At 39.9% G+C, this 18,506-nt stretch overlaps 2 protein-coding genes across 4 annotated transcripts; both read left to right on the top strand.

Moving 5' to 3' along the window:
- The first annotated feature begins 490 nt into the window (after nucleotides 1-490).
- LOC113589446 (acyl-CoA dehydrogenase family member 10) lies at nucleotides 491-8,048 on the top strand. Of its 3 annotated transcripts, none has more exons than XM_035530200.1 (13): nucleotides 491-642; nucleotides 929-1,100; nucleotides 1,387-1,535; nucleotides 1,728-1,922; nucleotides 2,201-2,359; nucleotides 2,705-2,864; nucleotides 3,005-3,128; nucleotides 3,276-3,344; nucleotides 3,501-3,682; nucleotides 4,044-4,194; nucleotides 4,442-4,587; nucleotides 4,942-5,106; nucleotides 5,388-8,048. In XM_035530200.1, the coding sequence occupies exons 2-13, from the start codon at nucleotides 950-952 to the stop codon at nucleotides 5,495-5,497; spliced, it is 1,761 nt and encodes a 586-aa protein (XP_035386093.1). In that variant the 5' UTR covers nucleotides 491-642; nucleotides 929-949; the 3' UTR covers nucleotides 5,498-8,048. The 3 variants fall into 3 exon arrangements, with proteins under 3 accessions (XP_035386093.1, XP_026884914.2, XP_026884905.2); XM_027029113.2 differs by having other exon boundaries at nucleotides 492-580; XM_027029104.2 differs by lacking the exon at nucleotides 491-642 and having other exon boundaries at nucleotides 655-1,100.
- A 380-nt stretch (nucleotides 8,049-8,428) lies between these two features.
- LOC113589456 (aldehyde dehydrogenase, mitochondrial) lies at nucleotides 8,429-18,506 on the top strand. The gene is made up of 13 exons (XM_027029127.2): nucleotides 8,429-8,617; nucleotides 8,919-9,023; nucleotides 9,626-9,766; nucleotides 10,850-10,929; nucleotides 11,916-12,027; nucleotides 13,795-13,923; nucleotides 14,555-14,668; nucleotides 14,758-14,860; nucleotides 15,129-15,313; nucleotides 15,845-16,009; nucleotides 16,111-16,268; nucleotides 16,685-16,799; nucleotides 17,189-18,506. Exons 1-13 carry the CDS (start codon nucleotides 8,501-8,503, stop codon nucleotides 17,219-17,221), a joined length of 1,557 nt encoding a protein of 518 aa, XP_026884928.2. The 5' UTR covers nucleotides 8,429-8,500; the 3' UTR covers nucleotides 17,222-18,506.

Genomic DNA, 18,506 nt, shown 5'->3' with positions numbered 1-18,506 from the left:
TAACTGATGACCACACCTGGGAGTGGGCACCATAGCTGGAAATTATATTTTGATTAGTGACAGCATTCATTAGCTATTCACTTTGATACTGCAAATACATCAAAAAGAACCCAGCCAACACATAGCTGTGAAATCAGGTTAGCATTTACGTGCCTAACAGCAGATATTTTAATGGATATTTACTGCCCTCTTAGTAGACGTCTTCTCAATTGAATCATTCCGTTATTCTGTAAATGAGTGGCTAATACGAGGTTTTTTGGATCTGTTGTGTCAGGTTGAAGATTGTAATTTGAGCTATTATTTGTTCTTGTGACTGCTTCCACGGGCTCTCTTCACACATATATTTGAGTGCATCTTAGCCTGTCACACTTAAAAGCTGTAACAAGATGCTTTAATTAAACACTACTTTATATGTCTGCGGTAACAAGACTTTTACTTTGATAAGTAAATATTACGTAATGCAATGTTATCGTCACGTGTTCGCCCTACATCGTTTAACAGATGTGCTTTCTTGGTTCGCCTGAAAATCACAAGTGATACCATGTAACATTGAATTTCTAATCGATATACCTGTAAAAAGGTAACCCTAGCTAACTTCCTAACGTTCAACAGCAGCGAGTGTTTGAATTAAACAAAAAAACGGTATGTTAGCTAGTAACCATACACTTAATATCAAACAAGTTTAGCTGGTTAGCTAACAACGTAGTTTTTTAAGTTCTTGTGTCTCGCTACACGACTAGTTAGTTTGGCTATCCTAGCTAGCTATCTTTTAAACTCTTGATGTGTGTTGTATGATGCGAAGATGTGCTATGGTTAGGATATTGATGGCGACAATTTGACAAATAATGAGTGAGAACAGCAGGCCTTGGGCATGGTTAATAACTTTATTAGCTAGTAGTTTGCGAATAGGATGTGTATTTTTGTCAAGGTGGCAAAGAGTACAGTGAAGATGGCACAGCTGTCACGGGGTGCTTTGCTGTGGCGCAGTATGAAGCCCTTGTTACATCGCCATGTCAGCGTGGTTTGGGCCTCGACCTATAAGGCTGTAATATTCGATATGTTTGGGGTTCTCATACCGTCACCGCTCGCTAAGGCAACAGGTAACACGCTCTATGTGCTTTCTGTATGTTCTTATTCTGCTAGCAAATTAGACTGCATCACATAGGCAAAAGGACAGACGAGTAATATTCTCCTGAAACATACTTTGAATCCCCGCAGCAATATATTTAAGGAGAATAGCAGCCATCTTTTGTGATTAATATTTACTTCATCATATGCAGCTAATACTGTATTTTACGTTTTGACCTCCAACAATGCACATAGTCTCAAGGGAAATGCACCCCAGGTGGATTATAATTCTGAATATGTTTGCCATTTCTGGGACAGAATGGGAAGAGAAGAATGACGTTCCGCATGGCACAATAGGCAGAGCCATTAGGACAGGGGGAGATGGAAACTCTTGGAAGAAGTACATGAGAGGGGAGCAGGGTCCAGAGGAGTTTGTGCAGACCTTTAGCCAAGACTGCAGTCGAATTGTATGATTCTTGTGGTGAACCTGAAAGTCCACTCATGAGTAATTAAGGAATAAAATATATGCATACATGCATGAATTTAACTTGAAATACTATGTGCATGAAATAGTCCTGAAAATTGGTTTTAGCTCATTTGAAACTGTTGCTATAGGTCACATGATCCTTGCCTATATTGTTCAATATTGTTATTTTCAGGTGGGCTTCAAGGTCCACATTGGCTCTTTCCACTCGGCTTTGACCAGTGGCTCCATGACACAGCCTCTTTCAGCTATGATGGAGGCTGTGCAGGGTGTCCGTGCTGAGGGTTTGAAGACCGCAGTTCTTAGCAACAACTTCCTGCTGCCCGGGGGAAATTCCTTTCTGCCTCTGGATCCCTCTCTCTTTGATGTGGTAAGTGACCTTGCTCATGTCCCATAAGCGAAGACAATGCCATGTGCAGCAGGCTCAGATCACATAGGGAAAATAATGACCGTAAGAAGAGCATTTTCATTCTTGTATTGATGGCAGTATATGGGAAGTTCATCATAAAGGGAATGAAAAGAAATATATTTGGCACTGAATGTAACTGCTTTCAAGTCTTCCCTTTGCCACCTGACATACGATCGTAAGTATAAGTTGTTTGTGTCCCATGTCAAGGTGGCTTGGTTCTGTTTGTGTGTTTTCTTTAGATCATAGAGTCCTGCAAAGTTGGCATGTGTAAGCCAGATCCAAGGATCTACCTACTGTGTGCAGACAGGCTGGGGGTCTTGCCTCAGGAAGCAGTGTTTCTCGATGACCTGTGCTTCAATGTGGAGGCTGCAGAGCGAGTGGGCATGCATGGCATTGTGGTGAGTCCTATATCAACACTGGTTTAGCCATTTCTACCCCAAGCAGAAACCTTACAGATTTTTCCATGTTTCTTTGCTTTTCTACAGTTTTTGTTTATTTGAATTAGAAGGGAATTTTCCTGGGCATATTCTCTAACTGTCAGTTCATTTTGCCACAAATAGTTTTGTGAGAATTTCTAAGACTTCATAGACACCCCGACAGCTCTATAGTCCACTTCCCCTCAAGAGTTAATGGCCTTATATGTGTGCGTAGACATTTAGAGTTTGGAAATGTATTCAATTGCGTTTTTTTGTTTTGTTTGTTTCTTTTTTACACAGCATGCATGTCGTACCGTTTCTCTTTAGGTCAAAGATCCTATATCTGCTGTTAAGGAGCTGGAGCAGGTGCTGAACATGTCCTTGTCTGGGTTTGTTACTGGAACACGTTCTGTGAGGTCAAGTCAACAACTCCCTGTAGACCGTCTCGCCCAGTACCTCGACAAAGCTATTCAGGTACCCCATGCAGGTACATTACCTTGGATTAATAAACCAGGTCAAACATATTGAAATTTTTCTCTTAGAGTTGTCTTTATGTCAAATGCTAGTCCATGTCAATAGCTGTGTTGTTTTTTAATTGGACGTCGGTTCTCATCTTTTGCTTTTTAGACCCAATTACAGTGCGGCAATTCAGCCAGAGCCACTTTGATTCTGCATACCTCCTGACCTGTGGTGGGAGCCATCTTGTTCTAAAGAAGAAACCAAATACTGAATCTCTGAGAAAGGAGTGCAGGTTTGCCATATTTCATTTGGGTGGGTGATGTATTCGTCTTTAAATCTTGCTTAGTTAATGGTTTGACATTAAATGGGTTGAGCCTGTGTGTGTAAGCGCATGTGCATGTGTGCATCTGTTGAATTTTTTTCTGTGTGTGTTTCACAGGCTTCTCAAAGGCCTGAAAGGTGTTGGAGTTCCTGTGCCAGATGTTCTTGCCCAGTGTGAAGTAGCCAGGTAAGTACATACACACCTGAGAAAACCAACATTATGTAGGTATGTGTATAATTCATAATGTCTATATAAACTGTTAATTAAATGTGCATCCAGAATAATAATTGTGTGTTTCACTACTGCTTTCATGCCTTTTCATGTTGCTTTTCTTTTGGGCAGTGTCCTGGACACCCCGTTTTACCTGACATCTTACAGCCAGGGGCACATATTTAATAATCCCTTTCTGCCAGGATTGGCGCCTGATAGGAAGAGATCTATATATGAAACTATGGTCCAAACACTCTGTCAAATACACAGAGTTGACCTAAAAACCACAGGCTTAGAGGACCTCAGAGAGCCAGGTAGGCTGTAAGCTGAGAAGTTTGAATTTAACATTTTTAAATTTTGGTGGAGACATGTAGGCCCAGTTAGCCATTTAAAGCCAAATGGGAATTAAAATATAGAATGTTTTTACACCTCAAAAAAGAATTCAAGCAACATTGCACAGATATGGAGTCATTATAGCTCAGAAATGGGTTATGTGATTTAACCTGTAGATAACAAAATGTGTATGAGATTTGCCATAGTACCATCTTGTGGCATTATGGTGCCATCCTCTGGGTTAAATGTGACATTGCAGTTACTCAACTACACAGCAAGAATTTTTTTTCAGTGTTGTCTGTCATGATTGAAACTAAAGATAATGATTTGTTTGTGTTTCAGGAAACTTCATGAAAAGTCAGGTGAAGAGGTGGGCACAACAGTACAAGGCCAGTACCAGTCAGCCCAGTCCAGCTATGAACAGGCTTATAGATTGGCTCCTGTTGCATCTCCCTCAACAGCAAAGGACCACACTATTGCATGGAGACTACAGGTCAGGCACCTCATAATTGCAGTCTCCTCATAATGACTTTCACAGTGACAGACACTTACCTTTACATGCTGGTATGCTGTTCAGAGTGCCCAGCAGGCATGTCAGACTGAAATTGTACTTAATGGACGGTTAATTGACTTCATGGTTTCCACATTAGTGAGAAGCCACTGATATTAGGCTGGCAGGAGGCTCTGTTTGTGCCCTTTGGAACAGCCAAGTTTGCGGTTCAACTGCATTTCACTTACAGGTTGGACAACCTGCTGTTTGATTCGGAGAAGTCGGTTGTGAGGGCAGTGTTGGGCTGGGGCCTCTCCACTGTAGGAGACCCTATTGTAGATCTGGCTTGCTCTTGTATGTCCCTCTATGAGACTTGTAACCCTGCTAGCCAACCAGGTAAGAGAAAGACCAGTCAAACTAAGCCCAGTTGCACTACATAATCAACCATTAAGTCAGAGGTTGTGTGAGAATTCTTTATTACAGTGTAAAATTGACTGGCCATAAACAAATAACTGTTTCAGTGGGTACCACACCACAGACAGCCAGAGTCAGAAAAAACAAACTTTTCAACATTTAAATGTCTTAAATAATAGGATAAGGGTCTTTTCAACATTAAGTAATACTTTACTTTAATGCTAAGGAGAACTGGCTTGCTCATTTAGCAGTTCCAATCTAAACTGGAGAAATACCATAGTAGCCTTTAGAAATTCTTATTGCTCAAGGGGTGAGAGTGTTTTTATGCTTTAATAGGGAACGAGCTTGCTCTGAACGGCGTTCCCAGTGCTGAGGAAATGTTTGAGCTGTACAGCAGGACAATGGGGCTGGAGAGCATCCCAAACTGGCAGTTCTACATGTCCTTCTCCTTCTTCCGACAGGCTGTCATCTTACAGAGTAATCATGCAAACTCTCTCAACGGTAACGTATAATCAGATAACAACTCAGTCTATACTTCCTTCTTCAATTTGGTCCATAGCAACTCCTGGACAGTCCACATTTGAGCTCCTATCACAATTAATACTGCAGTTAACATGGATTCTACAGTCTTGATGGCTTGTACTGTTTTGTTTTTTAGTATGTGTGCAGGTCTTTTTTTTCTTTTCTTTTTTTTTTTTTACCGCCACTTTTTAAATAAAATGTTTTTTAATTTAAATAATTGTAATATTTATGGCTATTATCTCAAATGTATTTTGTTCAAGGGGCTGGCAGCACGTGTCAAATGGAGGCCATGGCAGAACTGGCATGGCACTTTGCCACTAAAGAGGGCTTCCGTATCTTCAATGCCATGCCCAGAGCTGCAGGGCTTTGAGCAGAAGGACAATGGGCAGCACCTTCTCACATCAGCCCAGGCAATTCTGTTAGACAGTGGGCTTTTGTCTGTGTCTTGCTGTGCACTACAGTAGGTGACCAGGAAACTGATCTAGTATGCTCAACTCAGTGATAGAACTGCATGCAGCTGGATCAGTAATATTTGTCATTTCAGACTTTGATGTTGCTTTATCCACGCACTAGAGGTGCTTGTTCAGTGGTAGAGAAAGATTAGGTTTCATTTCAAAGAACCAAGTGTGTATATTTTTACTGACAGATAAAACTGGTATTTCAAACACCAAGAACAAGTTATCCAATCAGCATATACACTGGCTCCAGGTGTGTAACTTCTGTGAAAAGATTGAAATTAGTCTTTTCATATCCTTGCCATTTGATTTGTTGTAAAGCTGAAGGAAGGAGTCTGGTTCATATTGGCTATCTCCAATTCACAGACATGGGACTGGATGCCAGAGTCAAGAGTTAGTAAACTTGAAAATGTTAGATTTTTTTTTTGGTTGTTTGTATTGTCAGTGTTAATAATAAGGCAACAATGAAATTGTGAAAAAAAATAGTTTTTTTCTGAGAATAAGAATCAATTACACTATCCTAACACAAATATTAGGATATCTCTACAACTAATGATGCTGTATTTGATGCATTTTAAACAGAAGCAAAGCAGTTAAGCCCAACTCGCTTTTTAATTGGCTAACTTGTCACTCAGGCCCTGCAGAACCTTTTGGCTTCAAGATATGCTGAAGGCATTGAAGCATAAGTACATTTCAACACAAGTGCCTTTGTACTTAACTCAGGTAAAATGTAAATAGATGATATTCTGTTAAGTACAGGACTTGTGTACTTTGTCCATGATGGATAACCACCAGTAAAATCCCAGGCGATAAGCCAGATATGTCCCTTTTAAGAAGGAGCAGCGAGGCTGAGGGGGAGTATTTACGTTAGGACAGCAGAATACGCCTGAAAGTACCAGGCTAATACCAGGTGCTGTTTATGGCACTGCTGTGCCACTTCATCATTCCATAGTCATTATTGCAATGTTTTAAGAAATCGACAATGGCAGGTGATTCTCCAGCTATGGAAAGAGTGTAGAATTGGGGCATGTGTCTACTGGGTGAACCCTTCATTGCGTTAAAGGAGTGCTTGATGGTAAAGAGCCTTCTACAGTGCATTAGTGTAGTTACTCAGGTCAAATGTGGGCATGCAAAATGCAACATTTTGTAATAAAAGCATGTTTGCACAAGACTGCATGTGCTCCAATAATTTGCCAGGGTAGTGTTTACTCTGTGTAATCTAAATATGATATTAATAATTTAGACTTAATAAAAGGCAGTGTCGCTTTAAATGCCAGAAAAAATGATGGAAGTCTTTTTTTTTTTTTTTTTTTTTTTTGTCCAGCACCTGTGTGCACACATAACTAAACCCCTGAACTGCCGTGTTATCTAACCAGCAATACTGGGCCTACGTGCATGCTCTTGTTTGATTTGAATAGGTTTTGTTTGATAGTCTGAAGTTCAGTCGCTGCAGTGCAGTACAAGTAAATCAAATACATTTACATCAGTACAGTTTTTAAGTATTTGAACTCTATTTGGGCCTACTTTTATTCCACCCCTATTTAAGCCTATTTGACTTTTTACAGTAATCTTTCATTGCCTGTCTAATTAAGAATTGGATGGAGGCCTGTTGGAATGGTCTGATTTCTCATGAACACCACTGTGTTCATCAGAGTCAATAGAAATGCCTCAGAATGTGTGTAAAGAACAGTTTCATCCAGTGCTCATATAATTCTCACAATTATTTACTTACTTTTACCTCTGGAAATGCATATTCTCCGTGTTCTTAAGTTTGTAAAAAAAAAGTGATTCTTACACAATACAGTGTATTCTTTTTCAGCCTTTTGCTTAAGAAAATGTAACTGATGTCCTTCAGCATGAGCTGTGGTTTGTTCATTGGCTAATTGGTGAGGTTTGCTAATTGCTAACATAAAAGTAGCTAAGTGTCTAACTACTGTCTGTGCTCTGAATGTTGATGGTGAGAGATTTGAACCAGTACATGATGAACTGCAGTGTTAAGTATATAGTTGTTTTTTTTAAATAACACAAACATGCACATTAATATTAGAAAATGTGCTTTGGGTACCTTTAAATTCAGAAAGTTTTGTGGTTTTTTTGTTTTTGTTTTTTTTGTTTTTTCTCTAACTTAAGTACAATTTTGATTGTTTCTACTTTAACTGTTCTAATTTGTGGATATATTTACACCACTGTTCCATCTATCCCAGTCCCTGTTGTATAACAAATGATGAGACTTGTAAAATTAAAATTGTATAACATTTTTATTTAGGACATGCTGGATTAATTTTGAATGTTCACACAGAATATAACACAATGCGTTAATCTTCTGATTTTTCTCATTGTTGCCTTTATATCTTAGGTTCTGTCATTTTAAATGAATGGACTGTGAACTGTATAATATGGTCTGACCAGGCCATATCAGATTACAATTTTCATGAATAAAAGTTGAAGGTAAGGTAACAGTAAGAACTTTATTTACTATCCTAATTTTTGTATCTGCTTACTTAAACCACTTACACTGGGGTTGCTTAATAGGGTAAGAGTGATATAGAATATTTCAGATTAAAGACTCATGGACTAAAAGAGTTATCAGTAATATACAGTTATTAGATGTGACTACCTAGGCACTACTTTAAGACTGTATTTGCACAATTAGCGTTACCTCAGTAGATTTCTGCATTAGTTCTATTTTCATAATGTAACAGCAAGACAGACATCAGTCCTTACAGCAGGTGTGCCATGACCAGACTTGGACACCCTCGCCTTACAGGGGCTCCTTAGCTATTGACGCACATGCGCAGTGTAGCTACTGAAGTCGCATTCCGCCATTCTATGGGGTGGTGCTATAATAAACAGGATCCTGTTCACGCGCCAACGTCTATTTTTGTGCGGTTGACTCGAGGCATTCGTGTAGGGCCACCATGCTACGCACCGGGATTTCCAGAACTTTACGGCCGGTTTCACGGATTTCTGCATGCACGTATTCCGCTGCAGCGATTCCTGCACCAAACACTCAACCCGATATTCACTACAACAAGGTAGATAGAGTACCAAATCGTGTGTTGTTCGGATGTTTTTTGTCGTTATCAGCTTGGCAAGATCAGTCTTATTTGCTCAGGAATGGCTCTGGCTACGAAATATTCTCGCAGTAGTACACTAAATCATCACTGCATTTCAAAATCCTCTCGCCGTGTGTAACTAACTTCGAGTTATTCGAAAATACTAAGCCAGTAGGTTAGCAAGATAGTTGCTGTAACTTAACAAATTGCATGCGTCAGTTCACAGTTTTTACTTTTAAGTTATACCGCCAAAGATAACGTTGTTATTTGCTGAATCCAGCTGTTTATCAACAATGAGTGGCATGATGCAGTGAACAAGAAAACTTTCCCTACCATCAATCCAGCCACAGGGGAAGTCATCTGCCAGGTTGCAGAGGGGGATAAGGTAAGGGTGTGCGGTAAGACTGAACGTTTCGGACGAAATGGCGTATTGTGATTATATTCCTACATATTACAATATGTTTTGCAGTATATTTAAAGAACGATAGTGAGGATTTCCTGAATACACTTTGTTCTGCATTATTTTGACCAAAGTTGCTTGCATTTCTTGGAGCGTGTGAACATGATGGGATTCAAAAAATACCCACAGAATACTCATCTGAAACTTCTGAGATTGATCAGAGTAATCAGCAGACAATTAAAAACGAGAAGATTCCTTAGACTTAATTTTCATATTCCGCTTTTTATACCATATCGGTATTTCAATGGCCATATTGCAATAACAACTGACAAACAATATATTGTGCTGTGCTACTTTGGATGTGTGTTTGCAACTGCCAGTAAGAGAGTATTCTACTTCTACCACCTCACTAAAGCATTGTTAATGTAGAGATTTAATGTTTCGACTTTAGTACACCTAATGACGTAATGATTAAGGCATTGTAGAATACATTAACTGTACAGACCTCCAATAGTCCTATATTATGCCCTATTGTGAATTCAATAGTAAAAAGTATAGATGTCATGATGGTCGTTTCTATGTTTCAGGCAGATGTGGATAAAGCAGTGAAGGCTGCCAAGGGTGCCTTCCGGCTGGGCTCGCCATGGCGACGCATGGACGCATCAGATCGTGGAATGCTCCTGCACCGTTTGGCTGACTGCATTGAGAGAGATGCTGCCTATCTCGCTGTGAGTGGCAGCTGGATCAGATCTATGTCGTGCAGATAAAATATTGTTCAAATACTTTTTTTAATGAATTGCAAATGAAAGCTTATTTACAGGTTCAGGTTGGGTAAAATTGTTTTACCTTCAGGATTAGTTGGCTGATTCACATGTTGGTTAATTCTAGGAACGGATGACAGGCAGAACATCAAGCACTCTGTCATAGCTGGGTTGTAAAAGAGGCACTTTGATGTGTAGTTAAAAGTTCATGTAGTGGGCAAGTGGACTATGGGAGCTGGCCTGGATTTTCTTGTTTTGCTCATGTCTGTGTCACAGCTATGTTAAATTTGTTAAAGACCAAAGAGAAAGCATGCTGCCATACTGGTATCTCTCTAATGCATTGAATTTTGAAATTGAAATTTTGCCCTTGGGTTCATTCATTGCACATGGGCCCAGTCAGTTTAAGGTCTGGGTGTGTGCACACTTCTGAGAAAGTGTTTTAATTGTCCAGTAATCGTAAACTTCATGCTAATCAAAATTAATATTTGTTCAGTGTGAAGAAGCTTCTGTATTTGGGGGGAGTGTGTCTTTACAAAATACTGAAAAGCAGCAGGATATTGCAAAAGAGTCAGATTACCACAGTAACTGCCTTCTGCGTTATGTAACAGTATCTCTTGGGAGAGCTATAAATACAGTGCTCTGCTTCATGTATACAGTGACCACTAGACACTTCATGAAAAAAACAGTAGATTTCATGTACTTTTGACACTGTCCCTGGAACTGGATATTGATTAACTTGAGAGGTACAATTGTTATCATCAAATGATTCTACAAAATCATATTTTTTGTATTTTATATTTAGGCACACTTTCAAATGTGATCTTTTGATTTGCTTCTTATGTGGTGTGGTTCATATTTTTGAAAATATCTAGATTAAGGTGCTTGTTTTAGAATTGCATACATTAAGATCAGATATGTGTTGTATTTGTGGGTAAGGAGCAGTTTTTTCTAAACACTGCTAAAGTCAGCAAATTATTCCACACCTTCTTTACAGTCTAATGAAGCTTATTAGGGTTTTATTGTAGTTTTATTAAGCTATTTGTATTCTAGGCACTAGAGACTCTAGACAACGGAAAGCCATATGCTGTGGCTTACACTGTGGATGTGCCCATGGTGTTAAAGTGCTTGAGGTGAGTCCTGTTTAGTTTGAACTCAATAGCAGTCATAAATACAGTATTTAAGTGGCATGACAAGCTGGAGGTGTCTGTCTTGGTTAGCTGTAACACTTAAGTACCAGAGGGCCCTAGTTGTTTCCAGCCATTGCATAAATTGGCCCCCCTATAATTTTGTGGGAAGGGGGAGGTAATAGGGGAACAATTGTTATTGTAATTTAGAACAAGTTTAGTCTCAGACTTGGTCTGTAAGTGGCACTTGTTTTGTAGTGTCTTAATGTGAAAAGTCTCAACAATCGCGTCAGTTTGTGATATTTAACATTAGAAATTATGCTTAATTTTTTTTTTTTTATTCTAGCATGCATACTATTGTTTCAGTCTTTTTGTATTTACCCATTGCTTCCAGCTAGCCTTTGTGTCAATGGGTAGTTGCTGAATGGTTTAGTGGTTTTGGAAGCGGAATATGGTTCTGTGATCTGTGGTGATCACACCTTTATATTACCCCTGAGCATGTTGCTCATGCAAAGTGATCTTAGGGCTCTCACACACACACACACACACACACACACACACACACACACACACATTTAATTCACCTCTACAAAAGAAAGTGCAGCAGTTGACGCTTGTTACACATTCACTGGGCTTGTTCATTCACAGCAAAATTACATATTTAGTTCATTCACATTGTAGCACACAGAGGACTGTTTTATTATAAAAGCCTATATACACAAGTCTAAAGTCAGCTGAGTCTTATTCATTTATTAGCAAGTGTACAGAAGCAGCTTTTCATGCATTTGTGTGCCTGACTATGTCTTTTTTTTTTTTTTTATGTGGAACATTCTGGAGTGGTTATTAGTATATAATACATCCAGAACGTTCTGGAGTAAAGTTGGTATATTTTTTTGCTATTTGTTTGTGGGGTTTTTTCTAGCCTGAATATGTTTTGGGCACATGCATAGACTTCACCTGAATGCTGTGTGTGGTTGGGTGTGGGTATGCAGGTACTATGCTGGTTGGGCGGACAAATGGGAGGGCAAGACCATTCCCATTGATGGAGATTACTTCTGCTACACCCGACATGAGCCCATTGGAGTGTGTGGCCAGATTATTCCTGTGAGTATGTGCCTGGGGATCAGGCTGTATATGTCAGTGTCATTTTTCTCTCGTCTCTCATCACTTATATAGTCAAACAGGTGAAGGTTTTATATTAATGTTAATGTAGCTTGAATATTAAACTTTCTAAAGACTTATTTTGGTGGTCAGTATTACATGAACTAAAGCATGTAGCATGTATATAGTAAACCTCTGTGGACAAGGTTTACCTGTATTTTCTCATAGAGAGATTCTAAAGAGTAATATCTTTGCACTGTTCTTATTGTAATACTGCTGAGTATTGGTTGTGTTTGCATGTTGTTCTGAAAAGGAAGCTGGTGGAGAAGGCAATGAGTGAGAGTGAGAGTTTGAAGATAAGGGAAACCAAAAAGACCAGGGTAGGGTGGAATCAGGGGAATGAGTGCAGGGTTTAATTCAGGACTCTGTGTTGGAAAAAGCCTGGTTATGTAAAGTAGGGCTAGCCAGAGTATATAAATTTAGCATCAAGTTTGTGTTATTAATGTGCAGGTGTATTGGAGGGGGTATTATAAACATACACTGGGCAATATGAGTCTGTTACTTTAATAAACATGAAAACACAAGTAGTTGGGACATTGTAGGCTACACATATAGACTACCAGTCCTTTCTGAGTTAGCTGACAAATGTTCCCAATGGATATTTTATGAAGGACTTGCTTTGAAAACATGACATGTAATGTCTTGTTATTTTGTGTATGGGTAAAACAAAACCTCCCTGAGATGGCATGAGGAAGAATAGTGTAGTTCAAAATGAAATTTACAAAAGGATTAAGCAAAATCACTTGGATCATAGAAAGGACAAGTGAGAGAAGCCAGTAGCTTGTGTTGAATGCCTGCCAAACACATGACAAAACACTGACTGTGTTGTGAATACACAGGACGTTGCTCATATTAAGTGAGTATCTTAATATGAACTTGAGGCAGGAGTAAATCACCTGAGAGACATTAAGAGTTCACAAGTTCACTTGTGATTTGGCAGAGACCCACAGCAAGGGTATTAACACATCAGTCTCATGCACCATTATAATGTCATACATGTGGGTATCGTGCATCACGTGGGTGCAGAGGGCAGGGGCATGTTGATGTCCTCCATCTGCTCTGGTCCCTCCTTCATGTTAGGAGGAACATAGCTGGACCTTGCAGGATCTTGAAGCCCACATACCACAGATTGTTAGGTATGCTTGGAGCATACAGTACTATAGAGGGAAAAGAAGCAGAACGTGGCACACGCATGAGGGCACACAGGGAACTGGACGGGAACTGATTTCTCAATCAAACCTGAGGGGTTGCATGAACGTGGTGTGGGTGTTGGTAGGTGGGATGATGGGGTAGAACAGGAGGCAGATGTAGATCTTTGTTGACTGAATTTGTCTTTTTTTCTTGCTGCAATTAGGTTTCATCATCAAAGGTCGTGATCAGTGCTTAGTATGTCCTGTTCTGCAATTGGACATAAAAACAACTCTGCTCTGTTAGTACTTTTGCGCAGTGGTTTTTTTATGTTACCTCACCCAGTCTGCCACCTTCCTCCCCTTTTCTTCTCTCTCTTCTCCATTTAAAAGCAGTCCAGATCAGCATGTTCACATCAGTGTGAAATGCACAAATGATCACTTAAGAGAGACCTGTGTACCTTTTCACCTTAGACCTCCTGTCCACATAACAATGGTGTCTCTTAATAGGCTAGTGTTGTCTAGTGTGTAACACTAATGTTCATTCTCTCTCGTTCGTTCGTTCTTTCTTTCTTTCCACCAGTGGAACTTCCCTCTGTTAATGCAAGCATGGAAGCTTGGCCCTGCCCTGGCTACTGGAAACACAGTCGTTATGAAAGTGGCAGAGCAGACTCCTCTTACTGCACTCTATGTGGCCAGTCTGATAAAGGAGGTTTGTTCCTTCTAACGTGTGTGTGTGTGTGTGTGTGTGTGTGTGCGTGTGTGTGTGTGTGCGTGTGTGTGTGTGTGTGTGTGTGCGTGTGTGTGTGTGTGCGTGTGTGTGTGTGTGCGTGTGTGTGTGTGTGCGTGTGTGTGTGTGTGCGTGTGTGTGTGTGTGCGTGTGTGCGTGTGTGCGTGTGTGCGTGTGTGCGTGTGTGTGTGTGTGCGTGTGTGCGTGTGTGCGTGTGTGCGTGCGTGCGTGCGTGCGTGCGGTTGCACCTTGACACCTAGGCAATTGCATATGCCCTTGTCACCTCAGTTCCTTTCTTCAAAGACCAGCATTGCATTTAAATTCTACATATATGCAATATTTTATTTTTCAACTCAAACATTTACATTCATCACATTTGGCAGATGATCTTATCCAGAACAACTTACATATTTATCAGTATGACAGTACATTCACTCCAATGAGCCTATGATCTTGGTGTTATTAGCAGCTGTCCTACCAGGTGATCTACAGGAGTGAAAAAACGGAACAGAATAACATGAACAACATTGTGTTATGCACTTGTGGAAACAAAAATAAAACATCACACTAACTTTTCTGTGTTTGTTGTGTCCTTGTGCTGGGGACCCTTTAGGTGGGCTTCCCTCCTGGTGTCGTGAACATCGTCCCTGGAATGGGCCCCTCTGCTGGGGCAGCCATCGCTTCTCATATGGACGTGGACAAAGTCGCTTTTACGGGCTCCACTGAGGCAAGACTGTAGGGTGTACTAATTGCATGTGAGTGATGCATGTGCAAACAGAGTGTAAATTAACATACATTATCCCACATGTTCTATAGGTAGGCCAACTAATCCAGCAAACCTCAGGTGCCAGTAACCTGAAAAAAGTAACTCTGGAACTAGGAGGGAAGAGCCCCAATATCATTTTGTCTGATGCCAACAGTGAGTACAGTGCTTGTCAATCCCTGTACACTGGTTACAATGTGCACTTGATCCACTTGATCTCGTCATGCTGTCATTTTAGTCAGTCCTTAGAAAGTGACATTTTTTCCTTAGCTTCTGTTTATACAGAAATGTTAGACGTTTTGAGTTGCTTTTGTCACATGACAAAACAAGTAGGAGATGGGAGAGACAAATGAAACTGATGGCATGTTTATGGGGCTGGTTTTCTGAGCTGGTTTTCTGAGTTGGTTTTCGTGTGTTCTGGCAGTGGATGAAGCTGTGGACCAAGCCAACATGGCCATCTTCTTCAACCAGGGGCAGTGCTGCTGTGCTGGCTCACGCACATATGTACAGGAGAGCATTTACAATGAGTTTGTGGAGCGCAGTGTGGAGCGAGCAAAGAAGAGAGTGGTGGGAGATCCCTTCAATCTCAAAACTGAGCATGGCCCACAGGTACGGCCCTGGAGCACACCAAGCCACAGAGCATCCACAGACTTAGAAAAGGAGATTGTGGAGGTGGAAGCAGTGTAATTGAAGTGTGACTGATGAGGACTTATCTTTAACATTCATCTTGGAAAAAAACAAACAAGACACACATGGACAAAATTGTTTGTTGTTTAGCTTTTCATGTTCAAGCACATTTATACTCATAAACTTGACAACAAAAACTAGGCAGCTTCACTTTAGTTTCTAAACAGATGCAAGTATGAGAGAGAAATGCCTTTACTGTGCATACCTGCTTTATATAGGATGTTATATCTTGTGATTCCTATATTATATTATCAAGCAAAACTACTATATACATTCTCTCTCTCACACACACACACACACACACACACACACACACACACACACACACACACACACACACACACACACACACACACACACACACACACACACACACACACACACACACACAAAGGTACAGACATGCTGTTAGCTGCTTGATGTTTCAGCTAATTTATTTTTTCATGGCCGAAGGTTGATGATGAACAATACCAGAAGATTCTGAGCTATATCAACAGCGGAAAACATGAGGGGGCCAAACTGTTGTGTGGAGGCAGTGCAGCTGCAGACCGTGGTTACTTCATCCAGCCTACCATTTTTGGAGATGTTCAGGATAACATGAAAATTGCCCGTGAAGAGGTGCAGCTTAAGCTAATAAACTGACAATTACTTTAGTCACAGACCTCAGCTAACTGAAAAGTTATGTTTAAGTGAAACAATTTGCCCCATCTGTTTGTCAGATCTTTGGGCCGGTAATGCAGATTCTAAAGTTTAAGTCTGTAGAAGAGGTGATTGAGAGAGCCAACGACACTAAATACGGCCTGGCCGCTGCCGTCTTCACCACGGATATCAACAAGGCGCAGTACATCTCTAACAGTCTTCGTGCTGGCACAGTCTGGTATGTCAGTGAGCCCTGCTACCACACAGATTGAAGTGTTAATTCCAGTTGTGCCATTGGTTGGCCTTAGCCAGATGTTCTCATATTTACTGGACCTGCAATGATGACTCAGAAAAGGTAGTTAGGACACTTTTCCCTCAGTGGGCCCTTGTCTTGCTCACTGGGGGCTTGTACTTGGACATTTGTAAAGCTTCTTTGTAACATCTGTTGCAAAAAGCAATATATAAATAACTTTTGATTTGACAATTCATATGCTAAAATCGAGTATTTAATTCTCATGCTGAGGTGGTGAGAGAGAGAGAAGCCTAAATATTTATACATCAATGCACCTTTGGAAGGTGTTGGGAAAACCATGATTAACTGCTTATTTCTATAGTTTTGTTGATGTTGTGTTTATATTTTTGTGATATCTACAGGATTAACTGTTATAATGTATTTGGAGTCCAAGCTCCCTTTGGTGGCTACAAGGCATCTGGGACTGGACGTGAACTAGGAGAATATGGCCTGGAAAACTACACTGAAGTCAAAACAGTAAGCAAACATACTTCACCACCATTCTTGTAGAGATGAAAGAGTCGGATATGATTTTTTTGGTATTACATTGGTACTTTGTTAAGTGAACATAGTCATTGTACTTGGTTTAATTGAAGAAGCTTACTCAAACTGAGAAAAGAGCATTAATCAGTTTCTGCACTGTCAGGCCAGTACTGATACTTGGAAAATCAGGGTGACCAAAAACATTACGGTTCAATTATGCTTTTCCTCTGAAGAGTCATATCAGTTTCCTGTCTGTTTCCAAAAAAAAATGTATCACCTCTCAAACAGGGACATATATGTTGCATTTGTGTATTTTTATGCCTTAGTGTATTTTAAGAAGAAAAAACTTTAAATCTAATGTGTGGTGGGTTTTTTCCTTATAGGTGACAATTAAAATCCCTCAGAAAAACTCGTAAGTGGGAAGTTCCTTGTTTTCGAAGAAACCGGCAACTCGCCATAAAGAGTACCATACAGTACAGTAGTCCTCTGACTTTTTGTTTAAACTGAAATGTTTGTTTCCAGTTATATTTAAAACTATTGTTTACCTCAACCATAAATCACAAATCATTCAATTTCAAAAGAACTTAAAACCTAAATTTAAGGAGAAAAGTTAGAAAAGTAATCATAAAAATACTCTGTTCTGGTTTTTTTTGTTGGGTAATATTTTTTGATGGAGTATATTATAAATACAATACTTTTCTACAATAAATGCCTTACAGTCTCTTATGTCTGCCCCCCCTCATGTTTCTGCAATAACAGATTCAGATTATTTTTCCAATTTGAAAATTATATCTTAAAGCAAGACAGAGTTAGCAGGCCAGGTCTCGTAATTCACCTTAACATTTTAACCAGTGGTGTAGTACAAGATTCTGGGGCCCTACCGCAAGAGGCAGGGTGGAAGCCTTTATTTAATTTTTTTAAACTATTCACTCCAGTTTAACACCACCCTGCAGTGCATGCCAGGGATTTGAGCACTTCGCTAACTGCTGATATTAAGCAGCAAATACGTTAGTGGGTTACTTGGCAGGTTATTGGGTTGTAGTACTTTCTTTTTTTCCATGTTGTTAACTCCCTTGAATATGGCTTGATAATGAGCTTCTGATTTCAATTAAGATCTTCATAACCAAGTGTGTAGAAGCTGAGGTGACACTGAACTGCTGAGATCTGAACCTGCCTGCCTTCCTGAAGTCCATAAGCTCCAGCCCTAATCACAAAGCAAGATAGATAATTAAGTTATTAGGAGAATACCTGGGGCAGGTATGTTTTCATTACAGTTCAGTCTGACTGGTTAGTAGCTGTGTTTTATCAGAAGCATTTAGTTTAACCTAAGGCTTTGGTTTTCTTTTGATCTGAAACTGTTATGAATAGACAATCATGTTATGCAAGTACAAAGCTTATTTTAATTAAGCAGATCAGTTGAAAGCAGTACATAAATCCTAAAATGTACCTTTGAAAAGTATGGGTTGACAGGTCTATGAAATTTTCATGTAGCCCTAAAATCTTTTTCAAAGTGCATATACACTGACATGCCAGTTTATTAGGGACACGCATCTAATAGTTGTACCCATAGGCTACCAATCCCTTTTCAATAAGTTCTATGTACGGAGAAATTAACTGACTAATGATAGCCTAATTGTGCAAAACACGTTTCCAGTGGCCTTCTTTAACAAATGTGTCGTTTTAATAAAAAGTACAAAAGGA

This window comes from Electrophorus electricus, chromosome 9 (genome assembly GCF_013358815.1).
Source record: "Electrophorus electricus isolate fEleEle1 chromosome 9, fEleEle1.pri, whole genome shotgun sequence".
NCBI classification, from domain to species: Eukaryota; Metazoa; Chordata; class Actinopteri; order Gymnotiformes; family Gymnotidae; genus Electrophorus; species Electrophorus electricus.
The sequence above is the reverse complement of the archived record's forward strand: the minus strand, read 5'-3'. Positions and strand labels throughout refer to the sequence as shown.